The following is a 21,989-nucleotide window of genomic DNA, read 5'->3' as shown; positions in this document are numbered from 1 at the left end:
AAATCAAAACCACAATGAGATACCATCTCACACCAGTTAGAATGGCGATCATTAAAAAGTCAGGAAACAACAGGTGCTGGAGAGGATGTGGAGAAATAGGAACACTTTTACACTGTTGGTGGGATTGTAAACTAGTTCAACCATTATGGAAAACAGTATGGCAATTCCTCAAGGATCTAGAACTAGATGTACCATATGACCCAGCCATCCCATTACTGGGTATATACCCAAAGGATTATAAATCATGCTGCCATAAAGACACATGCACACGTATGTTTATTGCGGCACTATTCACAATAGCAAAGACTTGGAATCAACCCAAGTGTCCATTAGTGACAGACTGGATTAAGAAAATGTGGCACATATACACCATGGAATACTATGCAGCCATAAAAAAGGATGAGTTTGTGTCCTTTGTAGGGACATGGATGCAGCTGGAAACCATCATTCTTAGCAAACTATCACAAGAACAGAAAACCAAGCACCGCATGTTCTCACTCATAGGTGGGAACTGAACAATGAGATCACTTGGACTCGGGAAGGGGAACATCACACACTGGGGCCTATCATGGGGAGGGGGGAGGGGGGAGGGGGGAGCGGGGAGAGGGGTGGGATTGCATTGGGAGTTATACCTGATGTAAATGACGAGTTGATGGGTGCTGACGAGTTGATGGGTGCAGCACACCAACATGGCACAAGTATACATATGTAACAAACCTGCACGTTATGCACATGTACCCTAGAACTTAAAGTATTATAATAATAATAATAATAATAATAATAAAAAGATCCTTTCAGGAGGTTCAGATTTTAGGCTTATTTTAAAATATTGTTGGACTTTGTATTTGAGCAAATGATTTATCACCTTATTGGCTCTCAGTTTTATCAGTGAGAGCACCTTTTATATGAGATTGGCATGCCCTGGACTCCTTCTATTGTTATTGAACTTAGTAAATGTTTTTTAATTGTTGACCAAAGTCAGTGTTTTGTATTATAAAAACATAGAAATATAGGATTATTGTTTGTGATGTAGTTGAGAAAGATTTAACTGTTCTACAACATTGGGATGTATTTTGGTGATGGGAATGTTTGGATTTTGCCATGCTGTGACAAACGGTAGCAGGAAGACTCAAAAAACCTCTTACAAAGACAGCTGTGGTCTGGTGGGTCAGCACAAATTTTGTGTCTTAACACCTGGATTACTGGGAGAATTTAATTGAGTGGTGTTTGCCACGGTGTTTGGGGGAGCTTCAAAATGTTGTAAAATGAAGTTTAATAAATGCTTTCTGAGAGCCAAAAAAAAAGAAACAAGAACAGATGCTAGCTATAATGAAAGGGAAGTCAGGGCAAGGGGAAGGCCTTCAGTAAATTAGCAATATGACCATTAAATTTTTTTTCTTTTTGAGACAGGATCTATCATTCTGTCTTCCAGGATGGAGTTAAGTAGCCCAGTCATGGCTCACTGCAGCCTTGACCTCCCAGGCTCATGTGATTCTCCCACCTCAGCCTCCTGAGTAGCTGAAACAATAGGTATGGGACAGCAGGTATGTGCCACCACAACTGGCTAATTAAAAAAATTTTCTTTTGTAGAGACATGGTCTTGCTATGCTGCCCAGGCTGGTCTCAAACTCCTGAGTTCAAGCCATCCTCTTGCCTTAACCTCCCAAAGTGCTGGGATTACAGGTGTCAGCCATCATGCCTGGCCAAATTTTTAAGGAATGAAAGGCATAGTGTTAAAACAGCCGTGGCCAAAATAAGCTTGGAAAATATAAGAACATTTAAGAGACACAGAGGTTCAATCCAAACAGTGCAACAATCATCTAACAGGAGTTTCAGAAGGAGATAATCAAGAAAATAAAATGAACAAACAAACACTTGTTTTAAATGCTAGAAGAAAATATGTAGAACCTGAAAAAAGAACTAGTTCTCAGATTGTAAGAGCTCGCTTAGTACTGACCAGGATGAATTTTTTAAAAAGATAAAGTTGGTGAAATTTCAAGTTTCCAGCAATAAAAATAAAATTCAAAGGCTTTCCCATCTGTTATGTAAAGGAATAGGATTGATGCAGACATTGTACTTCCCCACAGCAATGGTACATAAGAAAAGATAATGGACCCATATCTTACAAACTCTGAAGCCAAGTGATTTTGAGCATGGGATTTTTTTTTTTTTTTTTTTAATACTTTAAGTTCTAGGGTACATGTGCATAACGTGCAGGTTTGTTACATATGTATACTTGTGCCATGTTGGTGTGCTGCACCCATCAACTCGTCAGCACCCATCAACTTGTCATTTACATCAGGTATAACTCCCAATGCAATCCCTTCCCCTTCCCCCCTCCCCATGATAGGCCCTGGTGTGTGATGTTCCCCTTCCCGGGTCCAAGTGATCTCATTGTTCAGTTCCCACCTATGAGTGAGAACATGAGCATGGGATTCTATATACGAAAAAAATTAAGAGAAGAACCATATAATCCACATATCTATTTTCTAAATTACTGAATTTATAGATAAGTATAAGATAAATACTTGTGTCTTTGTAAGTATTTTATACAATATAAATCTTTATAAGTATTTTATACAATATAAAGATATAAGTATTTATCTTATACTTATCTATTTTACTTGTACTTATATCCTTACTAGATAAGTATATTGGGTCAAATTTATACATCTAAGATTAATGCAAAATCTCCTTATGAAACTGATTATAAGACTTCACTAAGAAAGTGAAATGGAAAATCTTCGGTAATTATTGAATTAATGTAGGTAAATGATGCCAAAGAAAGAATAAGAAGGGATGGGGGGAAACGAAGGGATAGGGAGGGGGACACACAACTGGTGGGGGCAGGGGGGAAGAGAGAGGGGGGAGGGAGAGAGAGAGAGAGAGAGAGAAAGAGAGACAGAGAGAGAGAGAGAGAGAAAGCGATGGACCCCAGAGACACAGGACAGGAGGAGGAACAGAGGAATTGGTGTTTATGTTGTCAAATTCAAATAGAAAACTGAAAAAGTTTAGGTACATTCTCTAGAAGCTTCCAAATTTCTTGCAAAAACAGATGCTGAATTTTTTAGGAAAAAAAATCTGTGAAGATGTTTCTTAGGCCTTATATATTATAAATATTTTTTTAAAAGCTAGGTTTATATAGCTTTTTACATCTCTGACAAGGAACAATCTGAATTTTTTAAGCATCTTAGACAATGCCAAACTTACACTGATTTCATTTCACTGACTGCCCTATTTTCCAAGATAGCACAAGACCTTTTGACTCCCTAGAATATATAGTCTTTCTTTCTCCTGTGCCCACCCACTTCCTTAGTCCCCATTCTCAATTCTCTCTAGACCTGAGGCTTCAGTAGCAGGACTGGAAGGAAAGAGAGGAAGGCAGACATAAGGAAGAACCCTGGGCCATTCCTCACTCCTCACCACAAAAGCACCCTGTTAGGCCCTCCTTTGGTCTTTCCAGGAGTTAGACACCAGTTTATTCCATTTGCCTGTCTCAGTGAAGCAAAAGACATTTCATTTTGAGGAACTGAGTACTTTATCTTTCCCTTTGGGGTCTAAATGAAAGAAGAAGGTGCACAAAAAATACCCTTTATCTTGCTGTTTTTCCATTACTAGAAGTCCAAAGTCTTAGGAAATCTGAAGAGAATAGTTATGCATTCTCTAGTAATGCACTGAGTAAATGGAGGATTTGGGAAGAGCCTAGAAACCCTTTTTAATTTCACAGTTTCCTAGGGAAAAGCAAAATTCAAAGTCTGAAGTATCTGGAAATAGAAGTGAGAAAGACAGCATGGATGCAAAGATTTTAGGATCCTCTCAAGATGATCCTGGAGACAAGTGAAAAATAATCAAGGGAATTTTTTGTTTTCAGAAGAATTTCCAGGCGCAGGCCCTCTTTTTATTTACAGTAATAGCAAATCACCCACTTGCAATTTTTCTAGTCTCCCACCAGCTGGAATCTACTAGGTATTGTAGATCTTTGGGATCCACTTTGGTGGGTACAAGAAAGGAAGAAAGAAACCACCAGAACAGAAGGGTATCCCAGTGCTCCAGCTAGAACCCAGCAGAATAGCTGAGCTTGCCATACCTGAATGCTTAAAAGTGGAAAGAAGGAGAGCTGCTCTTCATGTATTTTGAAAGAAAATTCATTTGAAAGATGAATTTCAAATGAACATGAATGACTATCACAAGTCAAATGTACATCATAAGTCAAATGAACATGAATGATCATCGTAGGTGAAAGGTATTCATCAATTAGAACTTCGGGCTAGGAAACAAAGTTTTCCTTTTTCTAATACACCATCCTGAAACAAATTTGTCAATAAATCCCAAAGATTTAGTACAAATAGTACAATTCATATTTGCTTTCCTCTTTCCTTTCTTCAAACACCAAATAAAATGTAAAGGGAGAGGCTGACTTAGACACTTACACTAACTCTTAATCTAAAAAAATTATGGCCGGGCGCGGTGGTTCACGCCTGTAATCCCAGCAGTTTGGGAGGCCGAGGCGGGTGGATCACGAGGTCAGGAGATAGAGACCATCCTGGCTGACACGGTGAAACCCCGTCTCTACTAAAAATACAAAAACAAAATTAGCCAGGCGTGGTGGCGGCCACCTCTAGTCCCAGTTACTCAGGAGGCTGAGGCAGGAGAATGGCGTGAACTCAGGAGGCAGAGCTTGCAGTGAGCCGAGATTGCGCTACTGCACTCCAGCCTGGGCGACAAAGCGAGACTCCGTCTCAAAAAAAAAAAAAAAAAAATTATGTTGGTGAATGTGAATCTAACTAAAACAAAGCATTTGACTACTGCTTCTCAAGTAGAAAGTCCCTGAAGACTTTCAAAAAGATTGTTAAGTATAACAGCCTTTTCAAAACCCACAAGACACGTTACTTGTCCTTCATTTTTTTGGTTGTTGTTATGGAGTCTATCCCAATTTCCCATAAAATCATCCCTTGGTACTGCTGCAGTGTCATAGCATACAGGACTCTAAGTGCCACTAGACAGAAGGACCAGTTTGTGATCACAAGCCATGATGCTGCTGAGTGATATCTGAATAAGAACATCTGATACGGATGGTCAGATGAAAAATACCAAAACATCAGGGCCAAGGAATTTAAACCAGCAAGACAGCCCTTTACTATAGTAGGCATCTTGGTCAGGACACCTGTAGCTAATGTCCTTGCCTCACATTGTGGAAGTCACCTTTACTCAGTTACAGCTGTAGACAATCCCACCATCCAGAAAGACACAGGTTTACACTAGGTTGAAAGTCCAAATAGCTCAGAATTCAAAATGCACTCACCATAAGTTATATCATTATATATGGCAGAAGATTCTAGAACTATGTTATTCAATACATAAGCTACAAGCTACATGTGACTGTTCATATTTAAATCAATTAAGATTAAGAAAAATTAAAAATTCAATTTCTCACACTAGCCACATTTAAAGTGTTGGTAGTCAGATGTAACTGGAGCTACCATAATGGACAGAAGTAGACCATTTCCATCACTATAGAAAGTTCTAAGGGATAGTGCTATTCTAGGACACTGTTAGCACAAATGCAAAGGTTAACTGGGCCTATATGAGCTGCCTTGGCAACTACCCAATGTGATTACTTTATCTAAAAGAAGATATGATTTACAGACAACCTTAAGTAATTCAAATTGGAGACTGTCTTCAACCATGATTTCTACTCAATACCCCTGAAGTTTTCATGTATGCCATTACTGATACTATAATTAATCAGACAAGAAACCTAAATCAGAGTGATTAACTAGCTTGCCCAGGTAACTTATCTCTAATTGCAGCTGAACATCAAATTTCCTTTTTTCTGTATACTAGTTATCCAAAATGTTTCAAGAAGCCCATCTGCATAGAACCTAACCTAGGATCTTGCACAGATAATGCATCTTTCGCATCTGTGATGCAGTTATTGTAATGTAACATTGCAATTATGCAATGAATAAATGAACAAGTAAGCTGTAAGACAGAGCTAGCAGTAAAACAAAGGTAGACATAGGAAAACATGAGTAATAGCCTTAGATGTAAAATTGGGGACATGAAATTGCTAAGGGTAAGCTAGAACTTCAACCAGCCATTTATCATAAAACATGGGATGTTTCCCTTATGGTTTTCTGAATCATTCTCTTGCCCACTTAATTAATGCTCGTATTTTCATTTTTTGACCATTTTAATTTATCTGAACATAAAGGCTACCCTACCTGATCTCTCATCCCCACCCTCCATTCAAACCAAACCACCTGGTCTTGTGTACAATACTTAAGTCCACTTCCCTAGGACTCCTTTGCCCGACCACAGAGTTTCCATTCAGTGCTGAAATTGAAGTAAAGGGTCCCTGGATTCTACCCACAAAGACTTGTTCCACTGCCAAGGAAGTCACTCTCTGATTTCAACAAACAAGGGAGTAAGTTTAGTATTGAGGGAGACTGCAGTACAGGAGATAATGATCACTTAAGTTCAAACTTGTAAAAATTTGCACTGTGCTGTCTGCTTTAGTTCTCTCAAAAAGTTAGAATGGAACCACCCAACCAGACATTTCTGATATTTTTTCTACCCCAGCCCCACCCTACCCACATCCCCAATCAAACCAAGCACCTTTTGAGCCATGTTTGAGCTCTTACTTACAGGAGATTCCCTGACTCCAAAAATGTCTCTGACATCCCTGACAGATTGCTTATTCTTTTTCCTCATGGTCTGGGTATAGGTATTGTATCTCTTTTCCACGGCTGCTGCTTGGGTTCGAGTCAATGTAGAGAGCAAGGCTTTGCCATCTTCCTCTTCATCACCTGAGATCAGAGTTGATAAACCCACATCTTGCAGCCATTCTGCTTCAAGTTCTCCTTCTGTAAAAGAACATTACCAAGAGAGGGTTAGAATATTTTCTGTATGATTGGATGCCATGTGAATATCAGATAAGAAGTATTGGTAAATAATATTTGTATTTTTTTTTACAGTAATTATGGGAAAGAACTACAAGAATGAATGTAAGTCTGCATTGTATTTTTTAAATAAGTCAAATTTTAAAGTATTTTCTAGTACAGTAAGGTAATTGGCAGACTTGGTAAGGTAAATTTTCCTGCTAGAGAGTTAAACATGAGTCATATCTGGCCTACTAATTTCAAAAAGTGATAAAACATGAATCTTTAAAGTAAAACTGTAATAGAAAAAAAACATGATTTAATGGAATACAAATTGGTTTTTCTTTTTTTTTTTTTTTTCTTTTTTTTTTTGAGACGGAGTCTTGCTCTGTCGCCCAGGCTGGAGTGCAGTGGCCGGATCTCAGCTCACTGCAAGCTCCGCCTCCCGGGTTCACGCCATTCTCCTGCCTCAGCCTCCCGAGTAGCTGGGACTACAGGCGCCCGCCACCTCGCCCGGCTAGTTTTTTGTATTTTTTAGTAGAGACGGGGTTTCACCGTGTTAGCCAGGATGGTCTCGATCTTCTGACCTCGTGATCCGCCCGTCTTGGCCTCCCAAAGTGCTGGGATTACAGGCTTGAGCCACCGCGCCCGGCCACAAATTGGTTTTTCAATCACTCACATGGAGGTTCAAATGCCAGGGCCACCATTCACCAGCTGCCTGATTCCTAAGTCTTACGATATCTCGAGACCTCAGTGTCCTCTCAGCAAAATGAGCATAGTGAACCTCTATAGTTTTACATCGTTTTGCCTCCCTTTTGAATATGGGCTTAACTTTCTCATACCAGAAGCAGGGCTTAGTCACTCTTGATGTGGTTTCCAGGTGTCCAACTCCTCCCAATTCCTCCACAGAGCAGATCCAGGTATCTGCCTGATACAATCACCTCTTGGTGATGACTTCCTATGAGACAGCTGGATACAACCTGCCTGACGCATCCCTCCAACCCACACCCCCTACAGGAACTGCGCAGATACGGTGCAGTGACCACCTCTCCATCACAGCGCGAATCCCGGCTTGCTCTAAACCTGCCAATTAGGACTCCTGGTGGGAAACCTGCTTCGGTAATGTTTAGATCCTAATTGAGGCTCTGGTCCCCAGGTCCCTCACTCACTCTCACTCTTTCCTGTTCCCTGCTGCTTGTTGATTGCAAGTGTCCTGGACGGCTGCCCCTTCCCATTGGCCCTGAGAAACGAGCTGCCGTCTTCTCCCGGAGATCTGTCCTTTCTCTTATTTCATGTGTTTTGCTGAGTTGCCTCCTCTGTGTCTCACCTGGCCAACACACCTGAACCTAGCTTATTTCCAGTCAGGGCTCTCTTATAGCATCTGCCAGTACAAATGAGCTTCCTGTGAGAGGGACACCCGGTCATGGCTTGAACACGAAGGTATTAGGCCACCCACCAGGATAAAGAGGTATCCTTTGAAAGGCAAACATCAGTGACCAAATCCCCTGTAGCTCCATCAGAGCAGGATTAGTTTATAGCCACTCACCGGAGAGAGACCTCAAGACCAAATTAGAGAAAAACACAACAGTGAGAGTAATAATAACAAAAGGATTAGGGGCCTATGAGGATTTTTTTAAAATCAATGTATTTATGACAGGTAGCAAAGAATCTGGAACAAAGTCGGTATTCAATTGATGTTCATTCTCCCACCTTTCTCCTTATTCTGAATGTTAATTGCTTTTTTCAGAAGAAAATTCAAAAACCTAAAATTCCTCAATATATAGAAATATAAGGAAATCAGAATAACAGTGTCCTGTAACAGAAAATCTACTACATATATGTTTCTGGGAACTGTGCTAAGGAGGCATTACCCAAATGAGCGTTGTTAAAAGAGCAGATTAGACTAATTTGTAAACAGCATGCCAAAGCATTAGTCTAGGAGTACTGGATTCTGCTTACATTATTGCATCACTGGTGTATAAACAAACCCTTGAATGTGTCTTACAGGCCCAGCTTCTTAGCTAGGCCAATATTTAATTTGCTATCTTATTTTAATTGTTCATTTGTTTCATAAGCTGTCCCTTTAACAAAAAATGAAAAGTGAATTTATGATTGGCAGCCATAATTTAAATCATAAGCCCTTTAAGTTAAGAGTTATGACATGGAGCTCTTCCTTAAGCTATGGATAAGCTTTTAATTTCTGAAGATAAAATGTACAATTTAATATTTAATATGTTAATATTAAAATTTTAAAAAGTTGTGTTTTTCTCCTCCACCTATGTAAGGAGTAATGACAGAGTGGGAGGAAAGAGTACTTGGTAGGACTGGAGTTGACATAAATCGGAGGTGAGGATGGTCTAAGTCCTTAAACTGCAGCCTAAGTAGGATGTATGTTTTCCACAGGTAAGAAACGTCCAGGGCAGATATCAGTGTTACTCCTGTTGGCTGCTCACACCAGTTGCCAAATGTATAACTTCAACACAGAGAACTCCTTTGAATTCCCATTCCATATATCTGACTGCCTAGTCAATATCCACTTGGCTCTGTCATTCATATGTCTTGTTCACTGTTTTCAAACCCGAACTCGTATTTCTCACTCCCAATTCTAGGTCTCTTTCAGGATTCTATATTTCAACAAACAAAACTCACCATCCAATGTAATTAGGCAAGAGAGTAACCCAGGAGGCATTCTTGACATCTCCCTCTCTTTCACACATCAACTCCAACACATCCCCAAGACCTTTTCATATTGCCCCCTTATTATTGCTCAAAATGTCCATCTTCCTTTATATCTTCTGCCATGACCCAGGTCAGAGCTATATCCTCTCTCTCGTGGACTGCTGTGATAGACCCCCAACAGTTCCTCCAATGACATTCTTGATCCTCTTCTAATCTATTATCCATATTATAACTAAATGAGCCCTTTCAAATGAACAAAAATAATTCTACAGTTTTTCCCTGCTCTTATGACTAAGAAAACCCCTAACATAGCCAACAAGATGTGAAACTGCTTACATTTCTGGACACGCTTATACCATACTCCTCTCCTGTTCTCTGGCAATACTGGCCTACTTTGGATTCCTCAAAAGTTCAACATTCTATTTTGTCACAAGGTCTTTGGACATGTCAGTCCTTCTACTTGACCTCATAATTACTGGACACCCATCTTTCAGATCTCAGTTTCTCCATCTTTTTCTCAGGAAAGTCTCTTTTTCCCTGCACCCATCAGATAAGGTCATGTCCTACTGCTATCAATCCTAACACTGCTGTTTCTTCTTCCTTCAAGTAGTTTTCTCCTCCAAATATATTTATATTATTTCATTAATTACTTTCTCTTCCACTACATTATCAACTCCTTGAGAGAAAAAAAAATTCTGCTTTTTAAAATCACTCTAACACTAACACCTTCCAGAGTGCCCTATTGGAGATGCTGTATTCCTTATCCTGCTCTAAAGGGAGTTCATTTTAGTTCCCACAGTTCACTTGACTCATAACCTCCACTGTTTGCCCTGCTCTATGCAACATCTGTAATCTTGGTTAGTTAAAAACAGCTTTCAGCAGCTGTTTTTAAATGGGATGCTTGGAGTCTCCATATATATTCCCTAACTGACTCCCAGATAAAATGTGGGGAAATCTGAGCATTGAAATGAATGCCAGTAAAAGATAAACCCACTAAATAAACCAGGAGTACATTCTGATACAAAGAAATGATTTGGTGTAGAGTGGGATGTTTATATAGTGTGAAGGTACCTTCCAAGAAAACAGTAACTACAAAAATGAAATGACTAAGTTCACATTGGAGAAACTTGCATGTATATACCACCTTAAGTAACTGATTAAAGTGGACATCATCAGTGACAGAACAAATTAAAATTATGAGCCACCTGACAGGCTGCCATGAGAACACAATATCACAACTTGCCCAAGATGTATAACCTGAGTCTAAGTCATCGGGAAACATCACACAAACCCAAATTGTCTGATACAGAGGAGCATCTATAAAATTACCTATAATTTTCAAGTGTCAAGGTCATAAAATTCAAAGAAAGGCTAAGAAACTGTTCCAGACTATAAAGAGGAGAGAGAGAGAGAAAGAGAGAGAAGAAAGAGAAACATGTTTTTCAGTTAAACATAACAAGTGATTCTAAACTAGAGGGTTTTTTTTGTCATAAAAGGTAATATAGAAATGACAGCAGTCTGAGGATTGGATGATAGTAATATATTAAAAACAATTTATTAATTTTAATAGTATGCTGTGATTATACAGGGAATGGCTTTCTCTGTATAGGTATGTACGTGTATATATATATAATACCTAAAGTACTTGGGAGTGATAGAGCATCAGGATGGCAAGTTACTCTCAAATGGTCCCTGAAACAAGCAGTCTTTAAAATTGTACTTGTGACTTCCCTATACATTTGGGATTATTTCAAAATTTAAAAACTATAAGTACATATGACATCTTAAAGCAAAAATGACAACATTGCATTGATGTATGTACAACGTATGCAGATGCTATACATAAGACAATAGTACAAAGCACCGGGCAGGAAGAAGAATGGAATTCTACTGCTGCAAGATTCTTATATTTGATATAGAGACGCACAGTATTTATCTAAGTAGACTATGATAAATTATGGATGAATATTAAAATGCCTGAACAGCAACAAAACCAATTAAAGCAATATAGCTGAAACGTAAGCATAGAAACTATGAAGAAATTGTGAAGAAAAACACAGACAGACAGGTAGAAAGTAAATGGATGAAAAAAGATATATCTTGCAAAGAATAACCCTATAAACCCTAAGAAAGCCAGAATGACTATGTAATTACTAGACGAAGCAGACTTCAAGATATAACATATCAAAATTTGTGGGATGGAGTGATAGCAATGCTTATAAAGAACTGTACATATTCAAAAAGACGAAAGATTTAAAATTAATGGTCTAGGTTTCTATCTTAACACAGGAAAAAAGCAAATTAAACACAGAAACATAAACAAAAGGAGATGTAGATTTTATTAATTTGTTTTCAAAGAACCAACATACTAGAAAAGCACATTATATAATTCAACACCCATTCACATTACTGCCAGAAAAACTAGGAATAGAAAGCTATCTGGTAAAGAGCATTTACAGAAAGTTTACAATTACCATCATGTCTAGTGGTGAGTACTGAACCCGTTCCCTATAAAACTGGGAACATGACAAGGATATGCATGTGCTGTCACCACTTCTATTCAATTTGTACTAGAAGCCCTAGCCAGTACAAGAAGGCAAGATCAAAAATAAAAGCACAAAATATCAGAAAGGAAAACTGTCTCTATTCATAGATGACCTCTTTGCTTATGGAGATAATCCTAAGAAATCTAGTAGACAACTACTAGAAAATGAATTTAGGAAGGTAATGGTTTGTAACGTCAAGATACAAAAATTAACTGTATTTCTATATGCCAGCAACAACTGAAAAGACAGAGGCGAACCCAATTAAAAGACCCCATTGAGAATATGAATAGACAAGTCACAGACAGTAAGAAAACATCTGCAATAAATATATCTGACAAAGGACTTGTATCAAGAATACACAGTAATAAAAAGTTTTTAAAAGTTTTAAAAAATAGGCAAGAGTTTTCACAAAGCAAGATGCATGAAAAGACAATAAGCACAGGAGAAAAGTTCAACATCGTGAGTCATCAGGGAAATGTAATTACAACCATAATGAGATACCCCACATATCCACTAGAATCACTCATATGATGGAGAATGAAAGCACTGAGTGTTGCAATGATGTGGAAATGGAACTGTCTGTCATACATTGCTGGAAGGGGTGTAAAATAGTACAACTACTTTGGAAAAATGCTGGCAGTTTCTTATGTAGTTAAACATTCTGTGAAAAATACATACGTCCAAGAGAAATAAAAACATATCTATACAAAAAGACTTCCACAAGATTGCTCATAATGGCATTATTCAGCGTAAGCAAAATTGTAAACAATGCTCAAATTAAAAATTAGATGGATAAACAAATTGTGGCATATTCATGCAATGGAATATTACTGTTATGGGTTGAGTTATGTCCCCCAAAAAGATATGCTGAAGTCTTAAACCCTGGTATCTATGAATATAACCTTATTTGGAAACAAAGCTTTTGCAGACATAATTAAGATGAGGTTGGAATACTATGCAGCCATAAAAAAGGATAAGTTCATGTCCTTTGCAGGGACATGGATGAAGCTGGAAACCATCTTTCTCAGCAAACTAACACAAGAACAGAAAAACCAAACACTGCATGTTCTCACTCCTAAGTGGGAGGTGAACAATGAGAATACATGGACACAGGGAGGGGAACATCACACACCAGGGCCTGTAGAGGGGTGGGGGGCTGGGAGAGGGATAGCATTAGGAGAAATACCCAATGTAGGTGAAGGGTTGATGGATGCATTAAAACACCATGGCACATGTATACCTATATAATAAAACTGCACGTTCTGCACATGTACCCCAGAACTTAAAAGTATAATAATAAAAAAAGAATAGCATTCACATTATAACATTGTAAAGAAAAAAAAAGAAAGGGTGAATAAAATCTAGAATTTAGTAGCACAGTAGGGTGACTATGGTTAATAATAATCTATGGCATATTTTATAATAACTAATAGAGTGGAACTGGAATGCTCCTAACACAAATAAATGATAGATGAAGTGAAAAAAAAATTGAGATGATGTCATACTGGAGTAGGGTGGGCCCTTAATCCAACATAACCGGTATCTTTATAAGAAGAGAAGAAACACAGACAAACATAGGGAGTATGCTATGAACTACAGGACAGAGAATGGCACAATGTGTTGTCAACAGTCAAGGAACACCAAGGATTGCCAGCAACACCAGAAGCTGAGATAGACATGGAACGCATTCTCCCCTAGAACTCCCCAAGAGAGCACGGCCCAGCTTGACACCTTAATTTTGGGCTGCTAGTCCTGTTGTTTCAAGCCACTAGTGTGGTACTTTGTTACGTAAGCCACTAGTTTTGTGGACTTTCTGTTACAGCAGCCCTAGTAAACTGAAACAAACTACTTAACAGTAAAGAGAAGTAAACTATTGATATCCTACTAGAATCTCAAAAACATGCTCAGTGAAAGAAGCCGAACCCCAAAATTATCTATGATGCAAAAACTGGGAACAATGGTTGTCTCTGGCCAGGGTTGGCAAGTCATTGGGAGGCGTGAGACTGGGTAAAAGCATGAAGAAATTTTCTGGGTTGATTGAAATGTTATCTATCTTGATCAGCGTGAGATTATAAGAGTGCACGCATTTGTCAAAGCTCATTGAATTGTATGTTTAAGATCTGTGCAAATGCTTCAAGGAAAAAAATCTGCAAATAAATAACAAACTGTAATTAGTAGGTCTGCTTTTGGAGCAGTTAGGTTAGCAAACCTGAAAATATTTCCTGTGTATTCTAGGCTTGAGCAAATAAGTAAATACAAAGTACAGAGTGGGAGCCAGGTTTATCATTAGAGAAGAGAGTTCCAAATACAGAAAAAGGGAAGACAGCAACAAGCCCTGTGGAGCTGGATTGAAATTGGAGGTTATCATTGTGAACTCGTGGTGTTTAATATGAACAGCTAGCTAGCTGGGTAGATAGTAAGAAAAAGGGGGTAGGGGATAATAGGTATTTTCCTTTATGTGTCTTCCTGTCTTTCTGGATCTAAAAAGGCAAAATCTAAGCAAGCAAGTAATAGGAGTAAGAATACATTTCACTGGTGGAGGATAGTTCCCTTGAATAGATTCTTGGTTAAGTGTGTGGCAGGGCTTTTTATTTCAAGTAATATTGGATGTATGTTAACGGGGGTACATCTTAATGATTTCTTAGTCCTGAGAAAGAGACTCAGAAATGAGAATGAAGAATGAAAATACTTTCTAACCGTTCAGTTTATCCTGCCAGCTGTCTTGAGGTTAATCACTGGCTAATGGAAACACTCTTAGGTGTATACGTACTAAACTACCTTTAGTCTTTTTTGGATGTCTTACACATTTGCTTGTTGATAGTTAGGGCCTGGAATTGATGACTGACCTATGCTTTTAATCCACTGTGAGTAGTTTTGCTGTTTTTGAGAACTAAGGACAATCATAGTGTTTATTGGTGCTTTTTCCCCACTCCTCCATCTTCCATTTAGTTTCACAAGCAATGGGTAAAGGACTCCCTATTCAATAAATGGTGCTGGGATAACTGGCTAGCCATATGCAGAAGAATGAAACTGGACCCTTACCTTTCACCACATACAAAAATTAACTCAAGATGGATTAAAAATTTAAATGTAAGACCTCAAACTATAAAAACACTAGAAGAAAATGTAGGAAACATCCTTCCTGACATCAGTCTTGGCACAATGTTTGGCCAAGTCCCCAAAAGTAATTTCTATAAAAACAAAAATTGACAAGTGGGACCTGATTAAACTAACATGCTTCTACACAGCAAAAGAAACCATTAACAGAGTAAACAGACAACCTAGAGAATGGGAGAAAATATTCACAAACTATGCATCTGACAGAGATCTAATATCCAGAATCTATAAGGAGTTTAAACAAATCAATAAGCAAAAAGCAAATAACTCCATTAAAAATGGGCAAAGAATATGAGCATATACTTTTCAAAAGAAGACATACAAACAGACAACAAATATATTTAAAAATGCTCATCATCACTAATTATCAGAGAAATGCAAATCAAAACCAAACTGAGATATCATCTCACACCAGTCAGAATGGCTACTATCAAAAACGTCAAAAAAACAAACAAACAGAAAAAAAAAAACCAGACACTGGCAATGCTGCAGAGAAAAGAGAATGCTTAAGTACTATTGTGGGTGGGAGTGTAAATTAGTTCAGCCACTGTGGAAAGCAGTTTGGAGATTTCTCAAAGAACTTAAAAGAGAGCTACCATTTGACCCAGAAATCCCATTACTGGGTATAAACCCAAAACAAAATAGATTATTGTACTAAAAAGACACATGCACTTGTATCTTCATTGCCATGCTATTCACAACTGCAAAGACATGGAATCCACCTAGCTACCCGTCATTGGAGGACTGGATAAAGAAAATGTGGTATATATACAAGATGGGATACTATGCAGCCATAAAAGAGAGTGAAATCATGTCCTTTGCAGCAATGAGAATGGAACTGGTGGCCATAATCCTAAACAAATTAACACAGGAAGGGAAAACTAAATACTGCATGTTCTCACTTGTAAGCGGGTGCTAAACACTAAGCACGCACGAACATAAACATGGGAACAAGAGACACTGTGGACTACTAGAGCGCTGAGATAGGTAAAGAGGAATGGGTCAAAAAACTACCTACCAGGTACTATGCTCGCTACCTGAGTGCAATATAACCATGTAAGACACCCGCACATGTACCCCTTGTGCATCTAAAATAAAAGTTGGAAAAACAACAACATGTCTTTTATTTGGTGGAATACAAGACAATCTAATATAGTAATACCAGTAAATGCTTTAAAGTCAAATTTTTCTTCTTCACAATTATACTGCTAAAATTCCTCTCTCTCTAGTTAATAGTAATTAATAGTCAGGTATTAATTACTCTAATTAATAATAACAAATAAGTAGACAAATGTAAAAGCTGTCGGAATTAGAATACTCAATCTGCTTGATGGTAATGAATCAAACCAATAGATAGGCACAGCATCCCTCAGTAGCGGTATAGAAGGCATCAATGTGTATTTTTGTTGAGGTCCAGCCGTCCTCGGGCCATGTCACCTGGGATAAAAGCCACCCTGAGCCAGTACAGTAATATAAACCAATCAGTGGGAGTAGATCATCAATATGCCAGATGCTGTTGATTCATTGGTTAAACTACTGGTGGGATGATTTCTGCCTATGAACAGAGTAAGAGAGGGCAGGAGAGACAGCCAGTCAGCATTTAGGAAGACAAATCCAGTATCTTACCATCCGCAGGTGTGACCTCAGCTGGTGGTGGCTCTTCTTGCCCTCCCATGCTGCTCTCTTTAATACTTTCTATTTCCCGCCAGAAATCCTCCATGGAGGCGCTGTCTACGGAGGCTTCTGAGTTGGAACGGCTGAAGGCAGGAGGATGGAGGGATTCATTGGAGAGCATCCTGTTAATTCTTCGGCAGCGAGGAATGGATTTTCTGAGGAAAGAATAATATCTATGAATAAAAACTTTTTATACTTTTATGTTATAAAGTCACAAAATTGAATTTAAGTTTAATTAAGTTTAAATTAAATGGAGAAGTGGAATTACCATGGTAGAGATGGGTTTGAGGGAATAATCACTCAGTCGTGGCCCTTTTAAAAAAATTCTCTATACTGTATAATTTTTTAAAATTATTTTTTGAGACAGAGTCTCGCTCTGTTGCCCAGGCTGGATGGAGTACAGTGGCGTGATCTTGGCTCACTGCAAGCTCCGCCTGCTGGGTTCAAGGGATTCTCCTGCTTCCGCCTCCCGAGTAGCTGGGAATACAGGCACCCACCACCACACCCAGCTAATTTTTATATTTTTAGTAGAGATGGGGTTTCACCATGTTGGCCAGGCTGGTCTTGAACTGCTGACCTTGTGATCCGCCTGCCTCAGCCTCCCAAAGTGCTGGATTACAGGCATAAGCCACCACACCTGGCTAAAAAATTCTCTGTACTTTATAATGACTCCGTGGCCATATAGGAATTAACATGAAAATGTTTTTAATAATTTTTAAACACTCATAAAATGCAAAGTTGCTTACACTAGTCAAAATATGCACAGTAAAAGTTTGTTTATGTATATTATCTATGGTGAAGGCAGAGAAGGGCATAAGAGTTGCTGCTCACACCCATTAGGGTGGTTATTATTAAACAAACAAACAAAAAAAAAAACAGAAAATAACAAGTGTTGGTGAACATGTAGAGAAATTGCAACCCTTGTGCACTGTTGGTGAGAATGTAAAATGGGGAAGCTTTCAATGGAAAACAGTATGGCAGTGTCTCAAAAAATTAAAAATAGAGCCAACATGAGACCCAGCAATTCCACTGCTGGGTATATACTCAAAAGAATTGAGAGCAGGGACTCAAAGGAATATTTGTACATCCATGCTAAGAGCATTCATGTAATAGCGTTTTGGCTATTGGCCACTTCCAAGAGCCAAAAGTTAGAAGCAACCCAAGTGCTATCAATGGATGAATGGACAAGCAAAATGTGTATAAAGGAAGGAAATTCTGACACAATAAACAACATGGATGAAACTTGAAGACATTGTGCTAAGTGGAAAAGCCACTCACAAAAAGACAAATGATTTCATTTATTTGTGGTGCTAAGTAGTCAAATTCATAGACAGAAAGTAGAATGGCTACTTCCAGGGGATAGGAGTGGGATGGGGTGGGGAGGAGTGGGATGGGGTGGGGAGGAGTGGGATGGGGTGGGGAGGAATGAGGACTTCGTGTTGGTGTGGGTTTGCAACTCCTTTCAAAGAACCTCCTCCAAGCTTGCCTTCTTCTCTTTGGGTTCAAGTGGAATTGGACAAAAAGACCAAAACTAACTCTTAAGCAATGTATGGGCTGTTTCACTCAAGAGCTCCCAGGTGGAAAGAGGTAACCAGGCCAATGGCACAGTAACGTCCACTGTGGGTTTTATGATGACTTAGGACAATTATATTTTTGACATGCAGAGCAGCAGTGGATTGTTATCAAATTTAGCCATGGCTAATGTAAAGCACATTATATTCACGAGAGTACCTAAAGAGAGGCAAAATAATGTTTCCATGATAATACCCCAAAATTTCCATTTGCTCATAAGCTGTACACATCTAGGAATCCTCCTGGATTTCTAAATTGCATCTAAATTTAGTAGCAATTTCTGGAATTTTATCATTGATCGTTTCATAGTATCTGACTGTAGTTCTAGTTTTGAACATTAACTGAACAGCAAGATAGCCAATTTATTTTTTAAACTAAAACATTTCAGGAAAATATGAAATATCTACTTTTATTTTTTATGTGTTGTGCAATAAGAATTTTAGGCAGTTTTGTTTGATAACTGGGTGATAATTTTCACCGTATTCTTTATAGTTCAACAAGTCAAGACACATTCTAGCAGGTGAAATACCTATAAAATCAACAAGATACTAAGACTGTTATTACTAATTTTATTATTTGTAGGCTTTGAAGACTTCTTCCTTTTGCAATACGACTAATACTGAAAACCACTAACAAATTCAGAGTACTAGTATATAAACACCTACTTCTTTTAAAAATGCAATCAGCCTCCTGCCCTCCATGTACCAGACTCAGAAAGAGTATACGGATATCTAACACTTTTCTTAGTTCTAGATTTTTTAGGTTAATTCCTTTAAAAAATAAATATGCTTGACTTATAAAAAAAAGATAGTCTTAATAGTAGACATGGACCATATTTTTAAAATTATAATGCAGTATAAGCGTATATGTCTAATATACAATTGTATAAAGCAAAAATAGAAGGTCTTTTCCTCCCATCTGTATCATACTGATATTGTTCTATAAACTGCTTTGTTTTCCTGACTCAAAAACATGCAGACATTTTTTTTTCAAGCCAATACGGTAATACCACCTCAATGGCTGCACCTGGATACTATCATAGATCTTAGAAATTAAGCAAACAAGCAGATATACCCAAACACTGAAAATATTTGCATAAGTAAAAATTTGTGAAATAATAGGTAAATCACAGAAGACATGAGGAAGATAGATTTAGGGCTAATAATGATATTTCAATTATAGTACATTTGTTTCTTATTCATGCAAAGGGTATACTAATGGAATCTCAGGGAAGAGAGCTTCATAAAACTCTGCTGGGGACAGGGAGAACAGATGTGAAATATTATTGGTCATGAGCAGCTGAGTAACACACTGGTTCCTTCTGAAATAGTCCACCCAAAGAATCCTTTAATCACAATGATCAACTTTTTTTTGGCAAAGAAGTCAGACAGCATTTTTGGGGATAAGAGCACTTGGAAGAGCTCTCACATTTTTGGTTAGAGATACAAATATTTCTCCTTCACCCCAGGGTGGAGAAGGAACCATGAATTTCCACTCTTGAAACATTACGTAATTTTGACCCTCAGGACCATCCAACAGTTTGATGAGCCTTAATGGGCAGCTTCATACCTCACCATATTAGGAGAAAAGGGAGTTTAGGCTTCATTAGCTGTTTGTGCCTTTTTATTCCCAAACAATACTAGGAAAATATTACATGACAAATTGAATGCAATTGTGTTAGACAGAAACTTTTGTTGGATAAACACAAGGTTTAGAATTAAATTTTAAGTGTATGATAACTATCATAAATTCAAAGTGGCATTAAAGAAAGATTTTATTATTCTATTTTTTCTTCCATTGACTTTTTAGTCATAACTTATACTATATTTTAGTAGATACCAGAGAACTTTATTACTATTCATATGGAATTAGTATTTTATAACTTCACAACAGTGTAAATATCTTACAGAATATAATTCTCCCTCTACCCTTTATATTACTGTTGCCATCTATGTTCCTTTCTCACATGTTTACATCCCCCAATAGTTATTATCGTTGTTGCTTTAAAATAGTAAGTTTTTTGAAAAACGAAATACATGGTCTTTTATATTTATCTTTTCTAGAGTTTTTCATTCCTTCCTACATATCTGTGTTTCCACAACAGATCCTTTCTCTTCAGTTTTGAGAACTTCCTTGAGCATTTTCTCTCTCATTCCTTAGCATTTCTTGTGCTGTGGATCTGCTGACAACAAATTCCCTCAACTTTATTTCTGAATATGTTTTTAATTTATTTCCATTTTTGACAAATATTTTTTACTGGGCATAGAACTCTAGGATAGCAGTTTTTGTTTAAATTCTTTTAAAGAAGTCATTCATTGTTGAGTCTATTGATTCTGATGAGAGTCAGTTACAATTCTTACTGATGTTCTTTTAAATATAGTATCTGTTCTATCTGCTCATAATAGATTTTATCTTTATCTTTCGCTTTTAGCAATTTGAGTGTAGTTCTCAATTCTGATTGAGGTTTACTGAGCTTCAATCTGTGGGCTAATGTCTTTCATCAATTTTGGAATATATCCATATCCATTTTCTCTTCCAGTATGTCTTCTGTCACTTTTCCTCTCTCCTCTCCTGGAACTCCAATAACATACTGTCAGGCTGTTTGATGTTGCCCCAAATGTCCTTCATAATCTGCTTTGCTTCCCTCCCCCAACTCTCTCTGTGCTTCAGTTAAAAAACTTCTATTGCCCTGTCTTCATTTTTCCTCACTTCTACTGTGTTCAGTTAGCTAAGTCTTCCAATGAATACTTCACTTCCAATACTGTATTTTTTTTTTTTTTTTTTTTCTGAGACGGAGTCTCGCTCTGTAGCCCAGGCTGGAGTGCAGTGGCGCGATCTCAGCTCACTGCAAGCTCCGCCTCCCGGGTTCACGCCATTCTCCTGCCTCAGCCTCCTGAGTAGCTAGGACTACAGGCGCCCGCCACCGCGCCCGGCTAATTTTTTGTATTTTTAGTAGAGACAGGGTTTCACTGTGGTCTCGATCTCCTGACCTTGTGATCCGCCCGCCTCGGCCTCCCAAAGTGCTGGGATTACAGGCTTGAGCCACCGCGCCCGGCCTCCAATATTGTATTTTTTCATATCAAGAATATCCAATTAGTTCTTTTTAGAGATTCAGTTTCTCCGTTGACATTATCCACATTTTTATCAATTTTTTGTCCATCTATCCTCTAATTTCTATAACATATTATAATTATAATTGTTATTTGAAAGATCTTATCTGTTAACATCAATATCTGTGCTGTGAATGTGTCTGATTAAATATTGATTTAAAATCAACCAATTGTTTATAGGTCATGTTTTCCTTCTTCTTCACGTATTTCATAACTTTTTATTAGATGGCAATGTTGTTTTTAAAAGAACTCTAGAAAGCTGGAGTAAATACAGGTTTCCCCCAGAAAGGGAAAGGTTTTCCTCTATTTGGTAGATGGAGTGAGAGGCAGAGCATGTCAATCCAATCAGGAGTTGAGCTGGGTCTGGGCTGAGTTGCAATTTACTTTAGTTTTCATCTATCTCTGGTTTG

The 21,989-nt window shown here is 38.0% G+C and overlaps 1 protein-coding gene across 3 annotated transcripts in view; it reads right to left on the bottom strand.

Annotated features, from left to right (window-relative positions):
• Nucleotides 1-21,989, bottom strand: part of ARHGAP28 (Rho GTPase activating protein 28) — a 198,080-nt gene that overhangs the window by 77,537 nt on the left and 98,554 nt on the right. For all 3 annotated transcript variants that reach the window (XM_028838212.2, XM_077974761.1, XM_015121571.3), the window contains 2 exons: nucleotides 16,850-17,052; nucleotides 6,649-6,866 (listed from right to left, as the gene is read on the bottom strand). In XM_028838212.2, the coding sequence (XP_028694045.2) occupies nucleotides 6,649-6,866; nucleotides 16,850-17,052 (421 nt within the window). The remainder of the gene's footprint in view (nucleotides 1-6,648; nucleotides 6,867-16,849; nucleotides 17,053-21,989) is intronic.

This window comes from Macaca mulatta, chromosome 18 (assembly GCF_049350105.2).
Source record: "Macaca mulatta isolate MMU2019108-1 chromosome 18, T2T-MMU8v2.0, whole genome shotgun sequence".
NCBI lineage: Eukaryota > Metazoa > Chordata > Mammalia > Primates > Cercopithecidae > Macaca > Macaca mulatta.
This window is presented reverse-complemented; position numbering and strand designations above follow the sequence as displayed.